The 20701-nt window shown below is 41.2% G+C and overlaps 1 protein-coding gene across 1 annotated transcript; it reads left to right on the top strand.

Annotated features, from left to right (window-relative positions):
• Positions 1-19551: 19551 nt before the first annotated feature.
• On the top strand, positions 19552-20442 carry LOC147447826 (uncharacterized). Its single transcript, XM_086524417.1, has one exon. The coding sequence runs from the start codon at positions 19596-19598 to the stop codon at positions 20085-20087; it is 492 nt and encodes a 163-aa protein (XP_086380543.1). The 5' UTR covers positions 19552-19595; the 3' UTR covers positions 20088-20442.
• The last annotated feature ends 259 nt before the right edge of the window (positions 20443-20701 follow it).

A 20701-nucleotide genomic window follows, 5' to 3' on the forward strand; every position in this document is an offset into this window, starting at 1 on the left:
AAAGCTTTGAAGAACACGAGTCTCATCTTAAGGCGGTTTTCCAAGAACTGCTAGACAATAAGCTTTATATCAATGCTAAAAAGGGTGAGTGCTTTTTAGAAGAGATCCACTATCTAGGCCATATTATCTCCAAAGAGGGTATCCGCATGGATCCCAACAAGTTGAAGATAATAGAAGAATGGCCTCAACCAAGGAATCTTCATGAACTCAGAAGCTTCATTGGAATGTACTCTTACTATAGGAGATTCATTGAAAAGTTCTCTGTTATAGCAGGACCACTTCATGATTTGACTAAGAAAAAGGTCAAATACCAATGGATGGCTAAAGAAAATAATGCTTTCTTAGCACTTAAGGAAAAGCTTATGTCTAAGCCGGTGTAGTTCTTCCCAACCTCACAAAGCCATTTGAGGTGGAATGTGATGCTTGCGGTGATTTCTTTGGTGTTGTTCTTTTGCAAGAAGGACATGCCATAGCATATGAAAGTCGCCTTTTAAATGAGCAAGAAAGAGTGCTAGGAATCTATGAAAAGGAATTACTTGCGGTAATTCATGCTTTAGATTCATGGAAGCACTATTTGCTTGGTAATCCTTTCATCATAAGGACAGACCATCAAAGCATCAAGTACTTCATGACACAAACCAAGCTTTCGGATAAGCAAATGAGGTCAGCAAAATTCTTGTCACGATTTCACTTTCATATTGCTCACATCCCTGGCAAGCACAATTTGGTGGCAGATGCTCTCTCACGACAACCAAGCGAAAATGTTGTTTCAGTAGCATACCACAATGATCTATCTAGCATGGTAGATGTGTATGCTATGGATCCAGATTTTGCTAACGTCATGTCCGCTTTGAGTATGGGGAAGATACAAGATCCATATGAGGTAAAAGATGGATTTCTTCTCTATGGCTCTAAGCTATGTGTCACCAAAGAGTTGAGAGAAAAGGTTATGCTAGAATCCCATGCTCCTCCTTATGCAGGACATCGGGGCATACAAACCACTACAAATGCTATTGAGACATACTTTTACTGGCCATCAATGAAACAAGACATAAAAGCTTATGTTTCACAATGTATGATGTGCCAAAAGCTAAAGTATAATAGAGGTAAACAAGCGGGGTTATTGCAACCATTACCCATCCCAGATGCACCTTGGGAAAGTATCTCCATGGATTTCATTTTTGCTATAGCAAAATCAATCCACAAAAATACGGGCATATGGACAATAGTTGACAGGTTTAGTAAGCAAGCACATTTCATACCTGTCAAGAAGACTATTAAGCCTCATCATATGGCTAACCTCTTTGTTTCTCAAATCTTCAAGTATCATGGTTTGCCAAAGTCTATAGTCTCAGATAGAGATCCTCGCATGATGAGTCTCTGTTGGAAAGGACTATTTGAGAATATGGGCACAAGGTTGAACGTCTCCTCCGCCTATCACCCTCAAACGAATGGGCAAAGTGAGATTGTCAACTCCACCATATTAGATCTAGTCAAGAGTTATGTTACTAATGTAGATCAACGAAATCAATGGGAAAGGTACTTACCATTAGTAGAGTACGCGTATAACAATATTGTACATACGTCTACAAGAAAGTCTTCCTTTGAAATAGTTGAAGGTCGGTCAAAAGTTTCTCCTATTTTGAGGATGCACCAAACGATCTTCGCTGCTGAGGGACGAGTATGTGTGTGATCTTCAAACATCATTTGAGAACACAAAAGACGCCGTAAAAGCAACGCAGCTGAGACAAAAGATAGCGGCTAACAAGCATAGGCATTCCCTGGTGTTCAAGAAAGACCACAATGTATAAACCATGGTAATAAAGAGTAAGTTTTTGTTCATCTTGTCTTTTATGTTTATGATTCAATGTGCATGCAAATGTTTTAATGTTAACACGCTTGCGGCAGATACGTCCCTCAAGCACCGAGTAGACTAGCCCTCTACTGCGGCATGGTGTTGTGGCTTATGTAATGTTGTTAACAAAAGACATACACGCTTGCGGCAGATTATGTCTCTGAAGCACTTGCTAGATTAGCACTCTAGTGTGGAAAGGTGTTACGGCTTATGTATGTTTTACACGCATGCGACAGCTGTGTCTCTCAAGTACCTTTTAGAGGAATGGTGTAAATCGCTTTAAATGTGGATCCGAAAGCAAATGTTAAGGTACTCAAATGCCTTAAATACAAGCATAGTCAAGGATAACTATGATTTAAGGGCGAGGTGATGTCATAAAATTTATATTTTATAAGCTATCTAGAGAGAGAGAAAGCAAAGGTAAGCATAGGCTAGATGCAATGATTTGCAAAAAGGTTTATTTTGACTCTAATTTATGTTAGTCAAAAGAATAAACCTTTTATAAGTGAAAAACAGACACTCTCTCACTAGGATTCTAGAGAGAGTGTGTGTAAAAATGTTAAAATGGGATGTGCAAGGAGTGGATTCAGGCAATGTGAATTGTCTACAAGTGAATGCTACTCCCAAAATGCAAAGGATTAAACTATAGGATCTCAACATGCTTTACGGGAGGTCAAACGGACTCCCGGGATAGGGCCAAAACGAGCAAAATATCGCTTACGGGAAGGCTCAGAGCTGGGCAGAGGGGCTGCATGTGGGAACCACAGCATACACATGTCCTCAAAGGGTTGGCCAGTGAAAGAATGGGGGAGAAAATATGAATAGTCGAATTTTTGCCTTGATCCCCAAGTTAGCCACTCACTTTCTCTCTCTAGCTCCTAAAAATAGATGAAAAGTGCTTTTTGAAGCTAATTTTGCATGTTGCAAAAACGTGAGCTTCATGAGAGCTTATCTCATGCATGCTTGCTCAGTTTTCAGCATACGAGGGCTCTAGTGATTGCTCTCTTCAAGCTCTACACTCTCATCATCTCAACTTCTCTCATATGCAACTTGCTTATGATGCCTCCCTTGGTAGCTATGTAATTACTTAGACTATGAAGCTTATGCATACAAGCTTCCCTGTCAAGTATATGAACTCTACTCCTTTTCTCCTCTAGTTCTCTTTGCCTTTGTGGTATTTGAGGGCTTCTAGTTCTCTTTGCCTTCGTGGTATTTGAGGGCTTGAGAAGAGGAAAACGGGAGAGCTTAAGTCTCTCTAAGCTCCTATGATGCTATGGCTATGGAGATCCTATGTTATGAAGATCTAATGTTGTATTATGCTCAAGCTATGATCCTTTTTGAGCTTGTAGCACAAAGAATACAAAAGCCTTTTGAGGGGGGCAGGCCTCATAGACTCGGCCCTCAGTGTTGTGTCATTTCTATTCTTTTCATGCTTTGCTATTGCAATTTTAATTGTTATGTCAAGTTTGCAACAATTGTTACATAAGATGCTATCTAAGTAAATCTAATATTGCCAATTTCGTAACAATTTTAGTGTACCACATGAGCTGACTACTACAAGAGGTTTTTTAATTAGATGCGTTGAGAAAAATTAACACGATTACATTAATTAGAGAGGGTCTTTAATTCAACTTTAGAAAATAACCCTTTCGATCATATGTAAAGAGGGGATATTTTATTGGGGAAACTTTTTGGCCTACTAAAAGCATTGGCCTTAGTGTTGGGGCCGTTTGGGTGTCCTTCACTGTATGGCGGCCACGTGGAGATTAAAGACGTGTGAGGCATTGCAGAGCCTTAAAGGCTCGACTGCGTCGAAGGCAGCTGTCCAGGCAGTCCAACGCTGCATTAAATGCAGTCGAGAAGAGCGAGTAGACGCCTGCAAGGAGAATTTTGCACGGCATCGCGTGGGAGATCCGTGGAAAAGGAGAAGGCTGCAGAGTCCAGACGGCTGCAGGCGCGCGAGTTGCTACTCACGAGGCGTTTGAGGAGGTGACTACAAGCTGCGACTTGCCGTCTGCCAGAGGGAGTCCGGGCATTTGAGGAGGTGACTACAGGCTGCCACTGCCGTCTGCCAGAGGGAGGGAGCGCGCACGTCAGCGAAGAGCTCCTCGCCAGCTCAGCGCAGGCAGCGTTCAGGAAAATTCATTTGTCCAAACATACGAAATTCCTTTCCTTCATTTTGTCAGGAGGAAATTTTTGAAAATTAGGGTATTTTGTAGGGTTTTTAGACTTTTTTTTTATTTTGGGGCGGAATTTCTCCTTTTCCCCTTGCCTTGTCAAGGGGTCGCCTTCAAGAGAGGAGTTCATTGTGTGCGAGGAGCGCCTAGGGGATGCCACTCGCCACGGCCGGTTTCCATCACCCACGTGCCCTTTGTAGAGCCTTAAAGGTAGTCCTGGTTTCCATCACCCGCATGCCTTAAAGGAAGTCCACTGCAGCCGGCGAAGCTTCGACAGTCCCGAGGCACTGTACCAGGTGGTCTTTGCATGGTTGCGGAGGGCGAGGGAGGTGGTGAGTACGACTGCAGAGGTGTTATCTCACCATGGCGTTTCCGATTTTGAGGAGGCTGTCAATCTCAGAGCCTTAAGAGAATATGTATTATGCTTGTAGTCTATTTAAGGTTTAGGCCTTTGAGAGCTCTTTGTGTCAGTGGCTCGTGATGAAGTACACAACTCAAGGTGAAATGGATTATGTCGCCATGATTTCCAATATTAAAAAATAATAGGGATGGTCTCGTTCCTCTCGATTTAATAACATGCCGTCAGTATCCCGAGAAAATGTGTCGCAGCTTAATATCGTGCCGTCTTCAATTTTCAAAATGCCGGTTGAGCGCAAGGCGAAAAGGAGAAACTCCACCCCAAAATAGAGAAAAATAGTGTAAAAAGCTAAAAAAGTAACCTAATTTTCTAAGTTTTCATCTTGGCAAAAATAAGGAAAGACATTTTGTATGTTTGAGAAAACGTTTTTTCCTAAACATTGTATGCCGTTTTCGATTTTGAAAATGCTATCAATCTCTACAATTTTCAAAATGTCGATTGAGCGCAAGGGGAAAGGGAGAAATTCTGCCCCAAAATAGAGAAACATAGTGCAAAAACCTAAAAAAGTAAACTAATTTTCTAAATTTTCCTCTTGGCAATAATAAGGAAAGGCATTTTGCATGTTTGGGAAAATGTTTTTTGCCGAGCACTGGATACCGTTTTCGATTTCGAAAATGTTGTGAACCTCGAAAGAGAAAAAGTGTTTCGTTGTAGGTAGTGGTACGAGAAAATGTGTCCCGACTGAATACGATCCCGTTTTTTATTTTGAAAATGTTGTCAATCTCAAAAGAGAGAAAGAAAGTGTAAAAATGCAAAAAAAAGTGCCTAGTTTTCCAAAATTTCCTCTCAAAAAAATTTGTCGGGGAGAAATGTGTCTCGACCTATTAGCATACCGTATTCAATTTTGAAAATGCTCTCAAACCCAAAAGAGAGAAAAATAGTGCAAAAAGGCATCAAAAAATTAGCCTGGTTTTTAAAATTTCTCGGTATTTTTGACATTCAAAATGGTATGGTGTTAAGCCGAGGCACATTTTTCCCGAATACTGCTCAGCAATGTTGAGGCTATGGTATGAACATATTCCAAGAGGAAACTTTAGAAAATTAGGCTATTTTTAAAAATTTTGACACTATTCTTGTCTATTTTGGGGCGGCATTTCTCCCTTTTCCATGCCCTCAATCGGCACTTTTAACATTGAAAACGGCACAATATTAAGACGAGCCACAGTTTCCCCGAACACTAGAGAGGAATTTCGGAATATCGTTTTCCCACCAAGTCCTTAGGAAAAACCATTTTCTCGAACATGCAAAATTTTTTTCGCTGAGTTTGTCAAGAGAAAATTTTAGGCTTGTTCGCTCGCTATTTCTATGGTGTTCAACACATGAGCATGGTGGGAACTCTAGACCACCAACACATATTTGTCCACTAGTTCATTAATCCCTTTGAATTTGATATCACTTGTTACATGTGTCTAAATGTGTGAAATCTATTTATGTGTCAAATCCATTTGATAGATATGATAGTAGCTTAGCTTTAAGGTTGAGAAAGGCAAGGGAGCTTCTAGTATATAAGGGGTCCTCCTCCTTCAAAAATTAGTTCAAAAACATCCCTCTCCCTTATTGATCCTAAGATGCTTCTGACTAAGATGCTTCTGACTGAGTGAAGTATTATTTCTATGAACTTGTTCATCCTTTAGCTAAAGCATGTTCTTTACCCTTTGCTTCTTTTGAACACATCAAGTAATAATTCTGTAAACATTATTTACCATCCTCTCTTAATATGGCTGCCTCTTTTTCCTCGCGAAATCCACTCGATGGACATTACGATGGCTACGATGACAACGTCGAACCCATGTGCGATGAATCTAGTGATGTTCGCTCGATGGAGTTTGAAAATGGTGACTCAATAGCTTGCTAACTTATAAAAAATGATTGATATATGCCTGTCAATAATGTGACTTTCCTTTTTTTTTTTACAGAGTTACACAAGATAGTGCACCGTGATACAGCTGCATCTTTTTTGGGGCCCGATAGTGCCCTCGTTCTTGATTGTGTGTCTCCACTCCGCACGAGGAGCGCTTCGAGCCTACCTAAGGTTGATGTTTCTTCTTCTCTTGGAGTTGGGCCCAAATCCCTCAAGCGTGTGGAGCAAAGTGGTGCAATAGCACGTACACTTTCCAATACATGCGAGGCGACAACGGAACTAAGTAAGATTTGCTTGCACCGCATAGATATTCTATTGTTGTATCCAACCCTTACGAGTTTTGTTTTTTGTTGTGCTAGCCAAACCTTTACTGGGGGGACCACCGCCTATAGTTGCAAAAAAAGAGAGCGTTGCGAAGGGTGCCAAACTAGAAGCACATATTGGTACTGAGTGTTGCCAGGAGAATGTAATTCCCACTGGTTCATCTTCTCTTGTGCCTTATATTCCCACTCAGATCCCTCTATTACGCATTGTTGACATCACTGAAACTTGCCCTCGTTTCGCATTCGAGGGGTGCATACTTAACCGTTATGGAACCTACAAACAAAGCCCAGAAGTCGCTAAGTATATGCGTTACCTTAAGGCAGACCTAGTTGATCCAGTCAACACTGACACCATCACTTGTGCTGTTAGCGATCAATTTATTGAGCAATTCATTGACCCTTACTATAGGAGACTTTGTCCACATTGAGAATGTAACTGTAAAAAAAAAAAACTAAGTCAGATGGTTGCACATCTCCTCGTGTACTATTTTTCAATGCTTCCACAGTTTTTGAAAAAACAAAGCCTTTTGAAGTCAGCCTTAGTTTCTACCCAGAGAGCAAAGTGCGTCAATTTTTGGATGAGGCACAGTCCTTGCATGCACAAGGCACCCGTACACACTTTGGAACTATAGCTTTTGTTGTTATACAGGGCCATGCTAGCACTTCAAAAGCTGGTCTTTCCCAAGGTGATCTTGTTGTTGCAGATGGGCCAACAGCTGAGGACCGTGCCACTGTAAGGCTTACTTATGTTCACCCTCTTATAGATTTGCACCTTTCTAATATTTTTTCTCTCTTGCTATCACAGCTTAGCTTCGTCAATGCACGTAAAGATGATTACCACGCTATTTTTCGTGCTTTGGAGACCGATGTGCATCCTATGTTTGTTGCACGAAACATAGGTTCCTTCACAGGTCGAAGCAATACACTCTCAGTCTTGGATATTACTATCCTAGCGCATGTCAAAAGTCCTCGTCTCAAGCACCGTTTGGAGGAAGCATATAAGGCCCATATTCTTGATGTTGGTCACAACCAAGAAGTAAGTATTGATCTTGCTTTTCCTTTTTCGTCGTAATCTCAAGAAAGCTCTAACTCGTCAGGTGCCTCTACATAGGTAACTGGCACACTGCACTTTGTGAATGTGAACTCAATTTTGGTGGAACTTTTCTGCGGTCAATGCAAATCTACTAAGATTCACCACCAACAAGAAGTGGACTTTTGCTCTGTTTGCTCAAAATCTACAACTATTGTTTTGGTGCCCAAGCTTGAAGGAAAGATTTTGGCCAACAAAGCTTCCCCAATTGATGTTTCCTTAGCGGGTGACATAGTCGACAAAGTATTGCACCTTGAGAAAAACTTTGTTGACTTATATGCTTCTGATGTGTTAGAAGCACGTGAGCTATTAGCCTCCCTTGTTCGCACAGGGAAATTCACTGTCAACAAATCACATCTTTTGTCGAAGAGACAAAGTAGTGCTCCTCTACAACATTGAAGCTCCATCACCTCCATGCCGAAGAACACCCTTTGTATTATATTGTTTTCATCCATGCTAATATTGTCAATTCCCATCTCAATATTTCAAGAGAAAAGTTCAAAAAATTACGCTGTTTCCTCAAATTTTTGACACTATTTTTGTCTATTTTGGAGCGGCATTTCCCCTTTTCCCATGCCCTCAATCAGCACTTTTTAAATTGGAAACGGCACGATATTAACAAAAACTAAGTCAGACGGTTTCACATCTCCTTATGTACTATTTTTCAATGCTTCCAAGGTTGTAGAAAAGACAAAGCCTTTTGAAGTCAGCCTTAGTTTCTACCCAGAGAGCAAAGTGCATCAATTTTTGGATGACACATAGTCCTTGCATACACAAGACACCCATATACACTTTGGAACTATAGCTTTTGTTGTTATACAGGGCCATGCTAACACTTCAAAAGCTAGTCTTTCCCAAGATGATCCTGTTGTTGTAGATCGTCCAACAGCTGAGGACCATACCACTATAAGGCTTACTTATCTTCGCCCTTCTACAGATTTGCAGCTTCCTAATATTTTCTCTCTCTTGCCATCACAGCTTAGCTTCGTGAATGCACGTGAAGACGATTACGACGCTATTTTTCATGCTCTAGAAACCGATGTGCATCCAACTTTTGTTGCACAAAACATAGGTTCCTTCACAGGTCGAAGCAATACACTCTTAATCTTGGATATTACTATACTAGCAAACATCACAAGTCCTCGCCTCAAGCACCGTGGAAGAAGCATATAAGCCCCATATTCTTGATGTTGGTCACAATCAAGAAGTAAGTATTGATCTTGCTTTTCTTGTTTCATCGCAACAACTCAAGAAACCTCTAACTCGTCACGTGCCTATACATAGGTAACTGCCACACTACACTTTGTGAATGTGAACTCAATTTTGGTGGAGTGTTTTCATGATCAATGCAAACCTACTAAGTTTCACCACCAACAAGACCTGGACTTTTGCTCTATTTGCTCAAAATCTACAACTATTGTTTTGGTGCCCAAGCTTGAAGGAAACATTTTGGCCAACAAAGCTTCCCCAATTGATGTTTCGTTAACGAGTGACATAGTCGACAAAGTATTGCACCTTGGCAAACTTTGTTGAATTATATGCTTCTGATGTGCTAGACGCACATGAGCTACTAGCCTCCCTTGTTTGCACTAGCAAATTCACTATCAACAAATTAGGGCTCATCACATCTTTTTTGGAAGAGACAAAGTAGTGCTCCTCTACAGCATTGAAGCTATTACTATACTAGCACACATCACAAGTCCTCACCTCAAGCACCGTGGAGGAACCATATAAGCCCCATATTCTTGATGTTGCTCACAATCAAGAAGTAAGTATTGATATTTCTTTTCCTATTTCAATGCAATAAGTCAAGAAACCTCTAACTCGTCAAGTGCCTATACATAGCTAGCTGGCACACTGCACTTTGTGAATGTGAACTCAATTTTGGTGGAGTGTTTTCACGATCAATGCAAATCTACTAAGTTTCACCACCAACAAAAACTGGACTTTTGCTCTATTTGCACAAAATCTACAACTATTGTTTTGGTACCCAAGCTTGAAGGAAAAATTTTGGCCAACAAAGCTTCCCCAATTGATGTTTCGTTAACGAGTGGCATAGTCGACAAAGTATTGCACCTTGCCAAACTTTGTTGAATTATATGCTTCTGATGTGCTAGACGCACATGAGCTACTAGCCTCCCTTATTCGCGCTAGCAAATTCACTGTCAACAAATTAGGCCTCATCACATCTTTTGTTAAAGAGACAAAGTAGTGCTCCTCTACAACATTGAAGCTCTATCACCTCCATGCTGAAGAACACCCTTTCTATTATATTGCTTCCATCCATCCCTCATCTTGTAAATTCCCATCTCTCTCTCTCTCTCTCTCTCTCTCTCTCTCTCTCTCTCTCTCTCTCTCTCTCTTAGTGTGAGTATTTCATTTACTTATCTCCCCCTTCCACCGCATAGCGTAAGGGGAGGAAAAACTGTATATACATGGCTTCCTCAACCAACCATAATGCATCTTTTGAACAGCTCATTCGAAATGAGATTGATAGTCCTTTCCTTGTTGATCACCCATGGAATAATAATGTTTTCCTCGTGCTCAATAAAATAATAAAGTCGCGCTCGTCATTACAAAAAATCACCAACATTATCATAGAGGCAGTGAGAGTATCATTGGAGCAAACACCAACCATCACACCTTCCTTAGCGCATTTGGCTTCCGGTGAACATCATTGCTCCATTTTGACCCAAGTATTGAATACTCACACATCATCTATTAGTATTGCACTTGATATTATCCATGTGTTCTCCTTGAGATTTAGTATTGCATGTGATGTTTATATTTACAGTGTGCCAGTAACTTCAATCAAAAACACAACATTCAATAGTGGAGGCGGCCCAGCAACATTCCACAAAATCATTATTGTTGATAGAAGTGGTGACCTATTTTTTTACTTGGGAGACAACCGATCCACACACAAACGCAAGCCTCGTACCTGGGACAAAAATGAGACAGAGTCATTGACAGCTTTGATTCTCCAGCAACCGAATGAACTCCCTATATCCATCGCGAGGCAATTTGCTTCCTTAGGTGACAGAACCATTCGAGAAATAGGTGCAATAACATCAAAAATTTAAAAACTTAAAAAAAAAATACACCCCACAGCTCCGTCTAGCATAAACATTGAACAAGCCTCCCCATCAAAGAAAGCTATACAACAGTATATAGAAACAGCAAACGATGTTCCTATATATCGATGTTATAAATGTGGACGTTTAATGTTTTTTTCACAATTAGCTCAAAAAGGACGTAGATCGGCACTTGGAAGATCTAGAAACAATGAGATGCACGAAAACTATGTTTGCACTTCATGCAGTCGTAGAAGGCAACAACATGGTGCACTGCTCACCCAATTGAATTCCACAGGATTTAACCTCCCCTTGGCTACAGTAGAGAAGCTAAATCATTTAGAAATCCGCCTTGTAAGTCCTAGGCTACCTTTCGCCAAAATTAGGGAGCTTACATACGATGGTCAATTTGGCTTGCGAGGTAGCGTTGTTAATGTTTTGGCATCCTTGGGGAAAACACAACAAATATTGCCAAGGTTTATTCATGATGAAGCCTCAATACTAGTAGGTATTAAGCGTCATCTACAGTACAATCATTGCTACCTTTCTGGGGTTGTTTGACCATTGCTTACAATGAAAGCCACTACTCGCCTATTGCAAACATCTTTATACAAGAACGAAAATATTTCTCTGAACAACGAGTGGGTAAGCCATTTCCATAGTCTTCATTGTTCTTTACCTGATGATTTTGCCGACGACAATCAACCACCAGAAGAAGATGATCTACCTTCAGATGTCATGCTCCATGGAATTGAGTCATCACAACAAGTAGTAGATCACAACGACAAAATCTTCTTTGTAGCTCCTGCCGAGGGAAATAATCCCTTGAGTATTTTCAAAGATGAACACTGTGAAGAACTTAGTTTCCCTACTATTTTCTATGGTGAGCCCCGTAAATACCATACACTTGCTGAGCATAAATATCAGCACGTGGCTCAATGGGAGCTTATGCATAGTGATAGAAGGTTCTCACTAAATTTAGAGAATCTTTTTTTCAAAACAGTCAAAGTCATGACTCAAAAAATCCTGGGATCCATTTGGATCCGTATGCGCAAAGGCAAGCTAAACCACAATACACTAGTGGCCGCACAAGTTCTTGGAGATACTAACATTGAGAAGGTCTTGTCTTCCCAACTTGGATATCGTGACTTCAAGGCATTGCGAACATCACCCGACTACAAAGAGAAACTAAAAAAAAACGCCTTCGCTATGATAAGACAACTTGGACCACCAACATTCTTCATCACATTTTCTGTAGAGCTGAGAAAAGTTGGGAGCCCTTGATTAGAGCACTTACTAAGCTCAACCCCATCACGCGAGCAAGCACACAGACAGAAGCATCATACATACGAGATTTGGTACGAGCCGACCCTGTAACAACAGCCCGCTTTTACTTGAACCGATTTAACGGGATGAAGAAATTGCTAACCAAGGATACAACCATATTGGGAAAACACAAAGATTACTTTTTTGTAACCGAGTTTCAGAGCCGAGGTAGCCAACATGATCATGACCTCCTATGGATAGAACATGCTCCTATCTATGGGAAAGATTCCAATGAAGATGTTGTGGATTTCATTGATAAGTACATAACAACTAACTCCATGCTCCTTCCTATAGATTTACAAGAAATTCAAACACACAAGCATAGGAAGACTTGCTTCAGAAAATGCAAAGGATGCCGCTTTGACTTTCCTTGCTACCCAATGCCTTGTACTATGATTTTAGAACCCTGCCATTCTCCAGATAAGAATATCCAATACAAAAGAAACAAACACAAACAAATCAAAGATAATCAGCTACTACTAGATTATAAAGCAAATATTACATTCGAACAGTGGCTCCTGTCTATGGACCTTCAATTTGACGATTACATCGAAGCTATATCATCCACAATCTCATGCCCAACACTTCTGTTGAAAAGAAATACCAAAGATATTTACATAAATAACTTCAATCCAACCATTTCAAAGCTATGGGATGCGAATTCAGATATACAATACATTTTAAATGCACACGGAGCAGCTACCTATCGCACCTCATATATAACAAAATTTGATAACACACTCATCAAAGAAATCAAAGAACAATTTGACTCTTGCATTGAAAACGATGCAACTACATACGATAGACTTCGAAAAATAGGAAACACAATACTAAACACGCAGCAATTAAGCTCAGAACAAGCAGTATATATTGCACTTTCCCTGCCTCTCTACAACGCAACTCGAGAATTTATGTTCATAAACACAAACCCTCCCCACGAGAGAACAATGCTTCTCAAGCGAAAACACCTCCTACAAAACATAGACCCGACTAGCACAAACATCTTCTATGAAACAACCATAGACAAATATTGCACACGTCCTGCCCAACTCAATGCCACATCATTGGCAGAATTTGCCTCCACATACAATACAACAAACAACACATACAAAAAACGTACCAAACCAAATATTATACAATATGTCAAATATAATGCCGCAAAAAACCCAGATAATTATTATAGAGAACAATGTCTTTTATTTCTACCATGGATAAATAATGAAACTCAACATCTAACAGATGGACTCACATGGAAAGATGTATACAATCAAAACAAACCCACCATCGATACAAATGAATCCAAATATAACAAAACCACAATACTAAAGGACAACCTTAACACCGCCTCACTAGCCACCAATACACCTTCGACATCTACAACACTATCTAATATTTCCTCCCATATTCGTGTCGACATCACACAAGACCTAAATATCCAACACCACCAGCTGCATACACACACCATACCAACCATAAAAATACTACTGCAACCAAATGATATATATTACAAGAGCATTCTACTACTTAACACACAACAAAGGCTAATATTCGATGATATTATGCTAAGAAAACGTATATTTCCTACAGAACCAATCCATATTTTCCTAACTGGAGGCGCAAGCACAGGGAAAACTTTCACCCTCCTTTTGATTGTCCAAGGACTTCTACGTTTCTATAACCACAGATCACATTCCAACCCAACATCGACAAAAGCTTTGCTAATGGCATACACGGGCAAGGCTGCCTTTAACATCGGTGGAACCACTATCCACTCAGCCCTCCACTTACCACTACTCACATCATCTAACACTTCCCTATCACCTGAGAGACTGAATGAACTACGACTGCTTTATTGCGACCTGCAACTAGCCGTTTTCGATGAAGTCTCCTTGATTGGAACCAGCGTCTTCGCTATGGCAGACTCTCGCCTGCGTGCAATAAAGAACAACTACAACCTTCCATTTGGTGGTGTTGATCTTGTCTTGTGCGGCGATCTTTGCCAAGCAAGTCCTATGCGCGACTCTTGGATATTCTCCAAGAAACATCAATTACTCGAAGCTATCTCACCATCTTTCTGGCATGACCACATAAAGTCTTATGAGCTAACAAGCATCATGAGACAAACTAACAAGACATTCATCAACATACTCAACAGGATACGCATTTCAAAACACACCAACGAAGACATTTTGTACCTCAATACACATTACATGCGCACAGTACCTCATCCAGCCATCGTCTCCCACCTTTACTATGCAAACAAAGATAAAGACCTACACAACCAACATATTTTCAACACTACCATAGGGACGCCACTATTTATTGAAGCACAAGACACAAGGGCAAAAAATTGCAGCAAAACTATTCAAATACCAATAGATCCAAAATTGACAGCAGGTCTTCACAAAAAACTTCACTTAAAACCAGGCCTAATTGTACAACTTTGTGCTGGAAATATTGACATTCTGGATGGCCTAGTCAATGGAGCCGACGGTATATTCAAAGTGATGACACAAAACTCCACGACACAAACAATCTGGATTCGCTTTCAAACCACTAAAGTAAGCCAAAGAACTAGGTATGAAAACCAACAACTATACATTGCATCAATAGATAGACAATGGACACCAATCCAAAAAATTACACGTGAGTTTCAAATAGGAAAGAACTTCCTAAACACTATTACTAGAACACAATTCCCAATTCAACCTGCAGCTTTTAGAACCATACACCGTGCACAAGGCTTGACACTAGACACCTTGGCTTTCGATCCAACCAGCATCCGAAGTCACGGCCTTGTGTACACTGCCCTCTCTCGCGTAAGAGATCCCGACAACCTTTACCTCCTAGCACAATTAACTCCCAACCATATTAAAGTAGACCAAACAGTTCTAACTGAGTTAGACCGCCTCAAAACACATGCCACTTGGCAACCTACACAGCTTGACCTCCACTCTTTGCCCGGAAATCACTTGATAATACAATCTCTTAACATTGTGTCCCTAAAGAAACACCACAACAACCTCATTCATGATAATAGCTTAATGGCCTCCCACATTCTTTGTCTCCAAGAAACAAAACTACAACATCCTAACACAGTGGCCATAAACGGTTACACACATACTTAAACAAATGGCCCCATGGGAGTATTCCTCTTCACATCAAATAAAAACATACATCTACAACACTACAACATCATTTCCACGAATGTAATAGAATGCATTGCAGCACTCCTCAGCACACCACATAATCCACCAATAACCCTGATAATACTATACCTCAGACCCGCAACTCCACTTCCCTTACTCCTGCAAACATTGACCACACTACTCACACCTCACCTCCAACACACCCCTACCATTTTACTCGGTGACTTCAACATCAATGCTAAATACCAAACACCTGAATACCTTGCACTTTCTAACCTTCTCTCCACACACAACATGACACAACATATAACCCAAACCACAACAATCTACGACTCAACTTTGGATCACATTTGGACTACAAATTCCTTCACTAACATAACAACAGGCACTAACTTCTCGTTCTGGTCAGACCACTCCATTATTTACTTGCTGCTCCCACTAAACTCCAAAAACACATTCCAATGCTCCCCTCTTCCTACTTCCTAAAAGCACCTCCACAAATCCTTCCATTTGCAGGCCCTCGTGATCCCTCACCTTGTTTAGTTAAGGGTTCTAAATACCTCTTCAACGCACGTGACACCTAGAGTTTTCTAGTAGTGCACCCTCGAAGGTGTGTGTAAAATTCTTTCACATTCACATAGCAATTATTCACACATAGTGACAAAGGATCGCTCTTCTGCATTATGGATAAAGCTTCTCTAGGAATTTGTCATAATTTAGAATTTTTTAGAGTGAATATCGCTAAAGATATGATAGAGTTTGTAAGTTAAAGTAAGTAGGATCCCAAAAAGCTCAAGAGAATCACACAAAAAAATTCAATGTATATTTATTTATTTGTATACTACTAGCTCTTTCTGGCAACTTTCGATTTTATTCAATCATTAGCCAGATTCTTCTCGTTTCCAGCCTCGTCGTCTTGAAGATTAGCAAATTGATCCCAATCAAGCAAAAGTCACCACCACGATTCAACACGATTCGAACCCTGCTAGCCTGGATAGAGTAGAAACGCATCCGCTAACCAACAGACTAGGCTTTTGTCGCTGATGGAGCGCCCACAATTTTAATACAAAAATAGAACAAAACATCTATGTTGCAGACATATCCGTTCGCACCTGCTCTTTTTTGCTTCTCAGTGTCACGTGTCTGAACTTGCCTCGCATGCTCCTCGCACTTGCCACCTCCTACGACATTTGTAACCTGTGAATCTTCTGTGATTCGCCCTCTGTTAGGTATGTCAAGCCCGTGGGCACAACCTATAACAGGCAGTTCCAGTTTGCATAGTTTTTTGCATGGCAAGTATGCCTTATATGTAAAAGGCTTTACTCAATAATATAGCGTGTGTGTTTTTTATTGCTTACTACAGTGTCGATCTCTCTCCTCTCCCGCTCTCGTTTCTCTGCAAGCTCCAAGCCTTGGCTCCTCACCGCCCGCAGGCACCCGCCATAGCATGTGCCCTAACATATGGTATCAGAGACTAATGCGCTCTTGGAGGCCTCAGCTCGAAACGCTATTGTGGGAGATACCACTTGTTGTGTAGAAGGTCGCTGACCTGCTCAAAAATCAGCAACACCACGCTCACCAGGTTTGCCTTGGAAAGCTATTGAAATCTAGACACTAAAACACCTGCTCTTTCCGCCTTCTCACCCCGCTGCGCATCCTCCAGCCTCTGTCGTCTGCGTTGTCGGCGTCTGCAAACAAACAGAGAGCTCGTCATCGTTTTTTGTTTTGCACCCGGTTCACACCCAATTAACCTTCTTTCCTCTGCAAGCCAGTGTTCTTGCGAGTCTATTCACGCACGGCCTCATTCGTGTGTAGCCTGCCAAAGTCAGTGGTTGCTTTTATAGGGTATGAACAAAATGTTTTGGAAGAATCAATTGATACACTCTTGATGGTCGAGGCTATGGTGGAGCACTATTTCGATAGGTTGCCTATGCTTGCTGGTGGCTAGCCAGTACAATCAAGTTGTGGTTGGGATGAAGTGGATTCACAATGTGTAGATGGACCGTGCATTGTGGAAGCTATTTGGAGAACAGATGCCAGTTTTTGCTTGAATTTGTTGAAGCAATATCAAAGAGTAATGTTCTCTAGTACCAGTTTGTCTTTAGGTTATCACAAATTTGTCAGATTTTGTCTACTGTCAAAACCATCACACTTTTCAATCAAAGCCTTATTTTAGCTTATAAATTGTCAACTATTGCCATGATAAGTGTTACGGGGTATAGACACTGCCACGCATGAGTAGTAAGACCTCCCAAAATATCAGTTTTTTGTTCAAGTCCTTCTTTTGTCCCGCTTCTCATGAGGGTACTAGGTACACCTAAAACCCAAGGTTTGGCAGTGAACCAAAAACTCCATTTTTGGTAGCTAATTTTTTACCTACACCCTATCTATTCAAGGGGGGGTTACTGCACTAGCATCAGGTTATGGATACACCAAAAATCCTTGGTTGTGAGATAACCTAAAACTCACGGTTGCAGAGTATACCAAAAAGTCGAGGTATCATGAGACGGTCTGTCTAGTTCAGGCTTGAGGGGGGGATTGTTAGGTATGTCAAGCCAGTGGGCACAGCCTATAGCAGGTAGTTCTAGTTTGCATCGTTTTTTGCATGGCAAGTATACCTTATATGTAAAAGGATTTACTCAATAATATAACGTATGTTTTTTTATTGCTTACTAAAGTGTTGATCTCTCTCCTCTCTCGCTCTCCTTTCTCTGCAGGCTCCAAGCCATGGCCCCTCACTGCAGGCACCCGCCATAGCATGTGCCCTAATACCCTCATGGCCTTCGCCTCGGTACTGCATCACTCAATGCCTCCCATTTCCTCCCCATCGATCACCACCTGCGGACGATCCCGTGGCCACCCCTCCCTTTCCTGCCAGCGAGGATCTTCCTCGATTCCCACTAATAAAACAATAAAAAAGATTGGGTCTCCCCTACTGCATATGTGATAAAAAGTATGAATATAAGAACTAGTCCCTTGATTAAGGTATGGTACAATATTATGCTTACTGCTCAACAAGATTGCTCAGACTTTACACTTTGATTGTGATCGCACTACTAGACAGAATATCATTGCTTGGCACGACGTCAACAATTATTCGAGTGTAGTGCTAGAGGCTCAATCTTTGGGAATAAAGATAAGAAAAAATGATCATTCTTTGACATTGCAACAAGAATAAGGGTTCATCGGTTGGCACCAATGTAATTATTGTTCCATGTACCACTCTTTAGAAGATAGATAATATTTATATAGATGTACAACTAAGATATTAATTATTTCCATATTAATTATATTAATTACAACTAAGGTCCAGGGTCGCGGGGCATGCAGTCAGAGCCGTGCATCTACTAGCAATTATTCATCGTAATTTTTGCCTAGGCCCATTCGATTTCTGACAAGTCAGCATCCATAATGTGCATGGCAATGATTGCCAATCAACATACAACACTTCAGCACACATAATTGTGCGTTACCTGTGCATGCGTTGCAAGACTGCAGTGTGTCGAGGTCAGAGACCAGTGCTTGGCCCCACTCCCCAGGACCTCGACGATCGGGAAAGGTCATTCAGTAACCTTTCCACATTAAAATTGCTCCCGCCATGGCTCCCGGCTCCCCGCCGGTCGCCATGGGATCGCAAGTTTTACACTGAATGACCTTTCCCTACCCCATCTCTTTACACTAGGGGAATTATTCGTCGAGTTATTGGTGTTTCTAGATATCTCATAGAGTTATGGTCCTATGGACCTTATGGGAACAAAGGATTTTTCTTTGGCAGCAGTTAGATAATTATTGTTCCACGTACCACTCTTTGGCACTAAGATAAAAATTATTTACATGTACCATCTGTCACACCAAGATAATAATTATTTCCACGTACCACCTCTTTATACTAACTAGGGGTTATAGAGTTACGAGAGCAAACAAGTGTTGGGGAAAAAAATTAATTTTTCTAACAAGCACATTTCCTTTTGACACATTTTTTAACCAGTAACAATGGGAGAATAACCGTACTTTTTGAATATTTCACGCTAATTTTTGTGGAGTTGTATACAGGAAAATTTCCTTTTCTGCCCTATTCAAACCGTTACTTTTGGATTTCTATAAGGCCATGGTGCGAATATATTGGGGCACATATTCCCCAAACATTGGAGCAAAGGCTTTTTCTTTGGCACCTAGATAATAATTATTCCCATGTGCCACTCTTGAGTGCTAAGGTGAATAATTGTTGAGATTATTATTCTCTTCTCTTGTCATGTCTTGTTCTATCTTGTAGAGTTATGGGTAAGAGTTGGCTCTGAGGGGTTAGTTGATAGCCCAAGGACATGGGCTCGAAACAAATGACGAAGCCTAAGCCTAAAGCTTGTGTGGGCGCTGTTGAAGGTGGGATGAGCCCGAGGGGTTTAATAGAGTCCCTCGTTGAGGACATGGATAGGGAGCCTGATGCCTACGCGAGCGTCCTTGAATGTAGCGTCGGCACCTATACAGGCAAAGCGAGCGTTGGAGTGCATGCAAAGGCTACCACTGCTGAGGCGTCTGCTTGGGCTGGCCCGGCGTATGTCGCAGCTCGGGGTCCCACTGTTTCTGCAGGCGCCCATGCAGGATTGGGCGGACTCAGCGCCAAGGCCTCTGCAGAGGTTTGCCGTGCAGAAGCCAACGTCCTTGGAGCCGGTGTTGCTGTCGGGCTTCAGGCCGACACAGGGGCTTCTATCGGCCTAGATGGCATTTCTGCGAGTGTTCTTGGGTTTGGAGTCGCAATCGGGCCCAAAACATCGATCAAGGTTCCAGTTGCGGAAGTCTCTTGCTCCATCATGTAAATTACGTCTATCTATTTCCCCAATAATTACTATCTGTTTTTCCCCAATAATTACTATTGCCGCTGACCCCAACACTGTGCTGATTGGCCCACCCTACAGGCATAAGTGCATCCCATGTGTTTATTGGTGATATAGGGATGTTTATTGAATGGTCTTCTTATTGGTTTTATATATATATACACACACACACACACACATATACATACATACATACATTTGTCTCGATTTAAGGTGTACAGTGGCAATCCCCCCCTCTCCTTTAATAGGTTGAGTTTATAATGCCAGCGTTCTTCAAAGACCTTAGCAGAGAAGATATGTACTGCTGGATACGAATACAAAGAAAAGCTTCTCTTTTCCTCCTGAGTGCAAAGCAAACAAATTGAAAAAGTGTTTGTTTATCCCTCCTGTATCCACGTGGCAAAGCTTTCCTTTTTCTTTTCACCTCAAACGTATGGATCTATGTTGATTCCCCTCAACATAACACTTTGGCCCACCCACTAGATGGTCTTTCTTCAATTACGACCGAGAAGCTTGTAGACGGACAAATTTCTAATGTAGCAAAGGTTAAAATACAAATGGTAGAGAATTACTTTAGTTTAGACAATTCTAAGTTC

This window comes from Adiantum capillus-veneris, chromosome 11, assembly GCF_014529385.1.
Source record: "Adiantum capillus-veneris isolate H3 chromosome 11, ASM1452938v2, whole genome shotgun sequence".
Taxonomy (NCBI): Eukaryota; Viridiplantae; Streptophyta; class Polypodiopsida; order Polypodiales; family Pteridaceae; genus Adiantum; species Adiantum capillus-veneris.

Excerpts from the sequence above, each read along its gene's own strand:
- LOC147447826 (XM_086524417.1), top strand. The coding sequence starts at position 19,596 with ATGGGCTCGAAACAAATGACGAAGCCTAAGCCTAAAGCTTGTGTGGGC.